At 33.4% G+C, this 8,277-nt stretch overlaps 1 protein-coding gene across 2 annotated transcripts; it reads left to right on the plus strand.

The window, feature by feature from the left end:
* The first annotated feature begins 412 nt into the window (after positions 1-412).
* Positions 413-7,841, plus strand: LOC114185658. 2 transcript variants are annotated; one of them, XM_028073521.1, is made up of 15 exons: positions 413-622; positions 1,455-1,564; positions 1,675-1,802; positions 1,896-2,057; positions 3,028-3,132; positions 3,576-3,659; positions 3,764-3,879; positions 3,973-4,074; positions 4,168-4,281; positions 4,409-4,465; positions 4,582-4,648; positions 4,780-4,833; positions 5,384-5,458; positions 7,183-7,218; positions 7,542-7,841. In XM_028073521.1, exons 3-15 carry the CDS (start codon positions 1,743-1,745, stop codon positions 7,641-7,643), a joined length of 1,134 nt encoding a protein of 377 aa, XP_027929322.1. In that variant the 5' UTR covers positions 413-622; positions 1,455-1,564; positions 1,675-1,742; the 3' UTR covers positions 7,644-7,841. The 2 variants fall into 2 exon arrangements, with proteins under 2 accessions (XP_027929322.1, XP_027929321.1); XM_028073520.1 differs by having other exon boundaries at positions 1,694-1,802.
* The last annotated feature ends 436 nt before the right edge of the window (positions 7,842-8,277 follow it).

Genomic DNA, 8,277 nt, shown 5'->3' on the forward strand with positions numbered 1-8,277 from the left:
TTTAAGGAAGAATAAGACGTCACATAACTAAAAATCTATATATAGTTTGATCGAGAAGGAAAACTGAAGGAACTTCAATCAATTATTGAAATATCATTAATTTAAGGAATTATAAGATGTTACACAATACCAAAAAAAAATGTAGGAAAATATTATTAATTTTAATTAATGTAATTAATAAAAAAAGAGGTGTTGCTGATCAATTCAAAAAGGAAACAATAAAGAAAAGGGGAGGTGATCCTACGGACGCTTCTGAACCGTTGGATGGGTGGCTGGAACCCAATCCAACGGAGTGAGTTGACCAGTCAAAATCAAACTCATCAGGTCACTCACACGTGTTCACCATCTGGCACGCTGTCATAGGCTGATAAGAAAAAATAAGCACAAGGGGGAATAGAAAAACTAAGGCAGGGGTAGTTTCGTCATACGAAATTATCAGAGCGGAATTTTCAGTTTAGGCTACAGAACACAGCCTCAACATCATTGACATTGAGAGAATGGCAGTGCCTCCATTTGCTTATGTGTGATTATTCGCAGCAAATAAACCGATCGCGTTTTGTTCTTTTGATCAGTATCGAATAAGAAGGCGAGCTTCAACCCTAGCGTTTCTACAATCGATTCTGTAAGCTCTTTTTTCCTTATTAGTGAAGGACCAGTTGTGAAATCTGTATTCCGCGCTAGTGTTTGTGGAAGCTCTTGAATTCAGTTTTCTGTGTTTTCGCTGTCGTTTTAGGAACACGGTAGTTACGGTGTGAATAAATATTGTTTCTTGTTTTTGTTTTTGTGAGATTCAGTGACGTAGATCAATGAAGCGATTCTGATATTTAGCGTTTGTGATATTCGGTGGTTGTTTGACGCTACGTTAGTTTTGTTTTGTTCGTTTAGTGGATTTTGCTTTTCGTTTTGGGGGAAACTTGCGCTGTGGTAGGTCGTGGCGTATGCTACGGCTTGTGTTTGAAAGTTTAATAGAGAACAAGAATTCGGAAAATACAAATGCTTACTAATCGGTAATGAGTACAGTGAAGTAGTGACGCTAAAACTGCATCAGGCTTCTCTTTGTTCTTTAAACTGCTTGATCTATTTGTATTTGTCTTTTTGAATGATACTGTTAGTAATAACGAGGTTTAAACTTGTGGCGTCATGCAAAGTTCCTGACCACTAGCACTATCGTCGTGGTTTTAAATGCTTGATGCTGTCTGTTGGTCTCAATGTCTTCAACATGCTGCTGAAAATCTATATTGTTTTGTATATTAATTGTCTCTATATCTATCAGACACTCACGCACTCACTCACACTCATTCTGAGAATGTAATTTGGGTTTATGCGAGTGCCTCCACTTGGATGGAAAGTCTGGCAGATAGATACATGTACAGGAAGTAAATAGAAAATGCACACTCAACCAGGCTACTACTCTACTTGTGTCTTATACTTGGTCTCATTTTTGGTTGTTGAAGGATGTTATATTTGTGTCGGTGTTTGCTTGAGGATTTGGGGCTTTTCCGGGTGATACATACCTTCACTTGATTGTGGTCGATACTAACTGGACAGCAATAATGTATCGAGGGTAAGGATAACTTTATTTATTAGAGTAACTACTAATAATGCCTGCCTTTACCTGGTATCTTAAACATCTTAAATGTCTTGTATCTGTTCTACCAAAATTTATGAATTTAGTTTACAATCTCTTTTTTAGCACATTTAAAAGAGCAAATGAAAGTACTCGGATTCTCGTCACAGCTATCATGGGAATTGCCTTTGGATTTTTTGTTGGTATTTCAATTTCATCTGTGCATTTGAGGAAGGTAATAACTACAACTTTAGTTTTTCTCAATGTTGTGTTTCACATTTATCATCCTATTAATTTGTTTTTTTGTTCTCTTGTTATAATTTTGCAGATTAGCTTAGTTTCATCACCTGTAGTGAATTCTTTTGATGTACCTGTAGCTGAAGATGAAATAGAGAGATTTTCGGCTGAAGTAGAAAGATCTCCTGCTGTTATCGATGAGTCTTCAGGAACCAAAAATCTTGAAGTCTTAGGGTCAATTAAATTACCAAAGGTATTTCCATGCTTATTCTTTAGAAGGATGTCAATGGGCTTATATTCCCAGAAAAGAAAGTTGAAGTCAATTAATGCCTTCTAAGGGAGGTCCTTTGGTGGTTACTTGTTTGTTAGCACTGATATATTAGGTCAAACTGTTTCTTAGAAAGGTTTGGTTAATCTATGTGTGTTATTACCATTTCCTGGCCATGGTTAATCTTACTTAAAATATGTTGTGCTGCTAAGCTTTCTTTCACGGCTAACTTTTGGAGTTGAAAATATCATGAACTAAACCTTTTAAGTCCTATTCTATCAAAATTTTAAGAAGTATTAATCGAAATGTCTATTTATATATAATTTAATAATATTTGTAATTTTAATTGATTTACATTTTAAAATTTATTTTTGGATGATTATTTAAGTTCTTGTTCCATAATTAGATAAAAGCACCCCCGAAGAATTTTTGTCCCAACCTTTAATAATTCCAACAAGTAAAAATATGCTTGTTCATTGAAAAAAAAATGAAAGTAAGCCTTTATTCAAACTTATCTAAACTTATATATTGCTTATAAAACAATTATTAGGTGCTAGCATTCACGAACTTAGCATAACTAGTGAAACTGGTGCACAATTTATATAATTAGATGAAATGTTCTATTATGTGAACTATTATCATTTTGTACTTGTTTCTAGAACAAGGATTTGGGTGCTGGTGTTTTTGAACCAGGAGCTTATCAACTTTGGAAGTAGTCTGTTTTTGTAATCATTACTTAAGCAATTAGATAAACATTAATGTGCTTTTACCTATGTCTCGTCCATAAGGCAGTGTCAAATATTTTTTTATATGATTAAACTACTCTCTAGAATTATTTTCTTCCAGATGTGATTCTTGCAGCATCGTGGCTATGCATTTCAGACACTTGTTTTACATTGGTAGCATACTATTTATCAAGCAAATGACGTTTGATTCAAAACTGTCACTTTCCCAGATATTTGTTGCGTCAAATCCTCGTGGAGCTGAATCACTACCCCCTGGAATTGTTGTATCAGAATCTGATTTTTATTTACGCAGATTATGGGGCGAACCTAGTGAGGTATGTTGATAAGCAGTTGTTTATGATGCAAGAATTTATCTGTCGCTTGTAGCTGTTAAGTCTCATATAGTTTTACAATTTACAAATAAGAAATTTGATCGAACCCCAAAGTTCATTTATTGTTGTGATGGTGGGTGTATCTTGGTAAAACAGAGAGTGACATATAGCAACATCTGTTTCATTCTTCCATCTAAGTTTCACATGATATCAGAGGCAAATCAAAACTATGTCCCTTGACGCATGCTTTGCATGTCCATATTGGCTAGAGATGTGCACTTATCTCAATTGTGTATTTATGCAGCTTTATTCATGCATGAAACCATTGCATGTTAGTGTGTCAGGAGGTTTGCATGTTGATAAGCCAATGTGGATAGGGAAGACATGTTACATGTCTATTTCTTTGATATCTTGCAAATCTTCTAATGAAACCATGAATGCTGCAGGATCTGAAGAAAAAGCCAAAGTATTTAGTTACATTCACTGTTGGCTATGAACAGAGGCAAAATATCAATGCTGCAGTGAAGAAGGTTATAGAGATTTACTACTTTCAAATATTCATATATACTTTTTTATTTGTATATTTACCATATCATATTTTTTCCAAATTGCTGACTATCAAATTGTTCTGTAGTTTTCTGATGATTTTGCAATTTTGCTCTTTCATTATGATGGTCGGACTAGTGGATGGGATCGATTTGAGTGGTCAAAGAATGCAATCCATGTTAGCGTAAGGAAACAAACTAAATGGTATAATTAGAAGACCTTGTCATTCTTTGGAGTGTATCTTGTTGCTTTACTCTTTTACTTTTATACAATTTTCTCATACTTGATGTTGTACAGGTGGTATGCTAAAAGATTTTTGCACCCTGATATAGTGGCAGCTTATGAGTATATTTTTATTTGGGATGAAGATCTTGGAGTAGAGCACTTCAATGCAGACAGGTATTATTTTCATCTGTCTAGTTAGCTCAAATTTGACATTAATGCAGTTTTTAGTTTGATTAACTAACTGTATTCTATTCACCAATTCACTAGGTATATTGATTTAGTGAAAAAATATGGTTTGGAGATCTCTCAACCTGGTCTAGAGCCCAATAAGGGATTGACATGGGAGATGACAAAAAGGAGGGGTGACAAAGAAGTTCACATGTATTCCTTTGCTGTTCTTTTCTTTCTAAATTTGCTACCTTAGTCATTGATCTAATAAGGCTCTCTTTGTCATACCTTCAAATGTGTTCTTAAGTCTTGACAAGTTTTTGTATGTGTTGCCAAATAGGGTTACAGAAGAGAAACCAGGCTGGTGTAGTGATCCACATTTGCCTCCTTGTGCTGCGTATGCCCTCTCTTCCACCCTGCTTCAAAGTTGAATGTTGTATTGCAATAGCATTTACCTAGTTTTTCTTACCTTTGTCTACTTGGTTAATTTTATTATATCTTCTGTTATTTTAGATTTGTGGAAATTATGGCACCTGTCTTTTCTCGTGAAGCTTGGCGTTGTGTGTGGCACATGATTCAGGTATATTTTATTTTCCTTGTCACATTTATTGGTTATAGTAACATTGCTGGATGAACAGGTAAATCTTCTCTTGCACGATAGATGCATAATCTTAGTAATTTTAGTGATGGCTTTCCAATTGTCTTCTGTAGAATGATCTAGTGCATGGATGGGGGCTGGACTTTGCTCTCAGAAGATGTGTAGAGGTCAGTAATTCTATCTATTTACTTTTAACCCTCCCTACTGAAGAGTGTTCGAATCCTTTTTGTTAGCCTTGTTGGAAGGTCCGTATGCTTTAGTTGGTCAAGTATGCATTCAGGTGCCAAACTCAAAAGAAAGCTATGTGAATACATCATACGATTAAAAAATTTAATTAAAGCATAAATTATTTTTGGCCTTTTGAACTTATTTAACACAGTGATCCTGGTTTTGTAAGCTTACTGTGTTTGTGTTTCTGTTCATATTAATGAATTTTGGCTTATGTTTTTTCTTAAGTTACTATATGGATTAATTTATCAGGACTATGGGCAATTGTAGCTCTTGAAATTGAAATGCATTTCATTGTTTTTTCTGTTCTTGAATTAGTTGAAGAGGCATCCTCAGTACCACCTTTTTTTTGTCCTAGCTTATTTTTGAGTGTGAAGCCTGTGTATTTTATGCTGAATAGAAAATATGGGGCTACAATCTCTCTGCCTAGATAAAATATTTTTAGAAGCAATTTGATTTACTTGGCTTTAATTTGAATCCATTTTGCAGCCAGCACACGAAAAAATTGGAGTAATTGATTCAGAATGGATTGTTCATCAAGGAATTCCTTCTCTCGGGAGGCAGGTTAGCTCACAAGCTTACAGTATATTCAGGGCCACTTATTTTCTTTGATTATATAATTTCAAATTGAGTGTGTTTTTATAAATGCATCTACTTACTGGGAGTATGTGTAGGCTGCTAATGCTTTGCTTGGCCAGGCAGAAAATACCAATATACTTTTATTGCATAACAAAATACGTGTGAAAGATATCTAGGTTTAGTTGCTCTAACTTCATATTATTTTTTTTTTCTCTCTTTTCTTTTTCACCTCCTCAACCTTGTATAGTTTGGTGTTTTGTGTCATAGAATTTGATTTGGATAAGGTTTCAATAACGAGTGGTTCGTATTGGAAAGAGATTAAACTAAGATGAAAGGTTTTTTTTATTTTATTTTAATTTTTTTCGGAGGAGAGGGGAGAAGGTGTGTTAAAATTTTGAAGGGGCTTATGTAAAAATAAAAAATAACTGAAGTTGAAATTTGAAATTCCGAAAAATATCTTTAGAGACCTCGAGTATTTCTGCACTTGATACTGACATTCCTTCTGAATCTGATAGCCAGTATTTTATCACAAGTTAGTGTGTTTTACACCTTGTTATGTTGATTATAGTGACGGGTTTGGACAATACGTACAAAATTTTAGGTTCAAAATTTTTTGTTGCCATTGTACGCTTGTTAAAAATGGGGACATGTATTCAGGATAAACATGTAGCCATGAATTTGCCTTAATATCTCTTCAAGATTCCTTTTTGGGGGAGGGGTTGGTAGAGAGATTCCTATAAGTTGTCCAGAAATCATATGTTGGGAATATTACATCCCCATGTTTGGTACGGAATTTTGGTAAAGGGTTCTCAGAATTTTAACATTTTACGGAATTTGTTTTAACCGTGTTTCCAACAAAGCATTCTCATGAGAGGTATGGGAAACCAAGATTTCATGAAAGTGCGAAAGTTTAAAGCGTACTCATGAAACATTGCCTAACATTCCCAATAATCTTTGAGAATATGAACTACATTTATAACATTCACAAAATTGATATTTTCAAGTACCACAATTCTTAGGAAACATAATTTCTTGAAATGAAAATGATTATGCATATTAAGTGCTCTCTTAAAACATCGAATTGGTATCCATGGAACCCCAATGCTTCCATCAAACAGTTACATTTGCTATTTTTTTTTCCTGGTGAGGAGTGTTACATATACAAAGCTTTGTTGTGTTAAAATTTCTGTCACTTTTGTCAGAAAGAAAAGGAATAATGAGCCTTGACGATATAGTATGGTGTTGTTGCCTTGTGACTTGGGAAGTCCGTAGTTCAAATTTTGGAAACAACCTCTCCAATTGCAGGATAAGGCTGACTTGGTGGGAGCTTCATGCATTGAATTGCACTTTCTTACGTTGGAGAGAATAATAGGAATTGTTTTTCCATTTATTGTTATACTTTTTACTTTTATACACATATGATGGCATTTTCCTTCATTCTTGTTTTCTTTCTGCTTTTCACCTTTTTTGGACGGGAGGGGGGCCGGGGGGTTGTGGTTGGAATTGTTTCATAGTTATTAAAGGTAAACGAAAAGATGAAGGTAAAAGATGTAGGGGCATTTTCTAGAGTGATGATTATCTTTTTGCATGATTATACTATTATTGCCAAGTTCTACTCCCCATGAATGCACATATGACCTTTTACTTGTACAATAAATTTTGTATTAATTTCCAAATTTAACTTTTGGGATATTATGCATAATTTTCAGGGAGAGGCTGACAAAGGAAAAAATCCTGGGGATTTGGTACGTATAGTTTCTGTCTAAGAATGTTAGTGAATATATATATATATATATATATATATATATATATATATATATATATATATATATATATATATATATATATATATATATATATATATATATATATATATATATATATATATACACACACTATTTTTTGCTTAATATTGTTGGTTTCTCCTTCAAGTTGTTCGAGCGCTACATATGCATTCACGTATTGTAGCAAATGTAATAACAGTTATATTAGTTGTATACTTGTACTAAGATACTACTGCAATAACCTTTTTTCTTGAATCAAATACTTTTCTTGAATACCCTTTCAGGTCCGAGCCCGATGCAAAAGTGAATGGGCCCAGTTTCAAGTTCGCCTAACCAATTCTGATAAGGCTTATCTTGAAGGACTTAAACGTAATGGGAAAAATTGATATATGGGCCCATCTTCCTGTTGTACATTTTTTATGTACACTCTAAATGGTAGTATTTGTTTTTGTTTTGTATTGTTTTCTCCCCTCAGGTGCGTGCGTATTTTCTGATCCATATTTTTTGAGGAATTAATTTATACCCGATGTAATTCAATCAGTTTTATGTTATTGATTAACTCTCGATTAGCCGTTGGATCGAAATCTGTTGTCTGTACATATATAATTGTATATTATTCTAAAATGATCCTTAATATGAACGTGTTATATAGTATTACATAAAAAATATCATTTTCTTTCAGCCTCGATAATATTTGATAAAACAATACTGTTAGATCAATAAAAACGTATTTTATGTAAAATTATTGAAAGATATCTAATATTTAGCTTTTCTTAATTTGTACTTTTCTATTCTCTTAAAATGTTACAGTGGTGAGTTTTCATTTTTAGTCTTTTACATTTAGTATTTTTTGCTCAAAGAAAATTGAATAAGAAGAAAATTAAAATAAATACTTTGATAATGAAAATTGATTACGCGGAATTAATTTAAAATAAAAAGCGTTAGTTCAAAAAAATTAATGCCTTCAAGTTTTAGGTTCCATTTATGTTTAAAGGTAAGGAATATCGGATAGTTACAAAA

Source organism: Vigna unguiculata, chromosome 5, assembly GCF_004118075.2.
Source record: "Vigna unguiculata cultivar IT97K-499-35 chromosome 5, ASM411807v1, whole genome shotgun sequence".
Taxonomy (NCBI): Eukaryota; Viridiplantae; Streptophyta; class Magnoliopsida; order Fabales; family Fabaceae; genus Vigna; species Vigna unguiculata.

Coding starts and splice junctions, on each gene's coding strand:
- LOC114185658 (XM_028073520.1), top strand. Junction 4,075..4,167: donor GAGCACTTCAATGCAGACAG/GTATTATTTTCA, acceptor CCAATTCACTAG/GTATATTGATTTAGTGAAAA. Junction 7,219..7,541: donor GAAAAAATCCTGGGGATTTG/GTACGTATAGTT, acceptor ATACCCTTTCAG/GTCCGAGCCCGATGCAAAAG.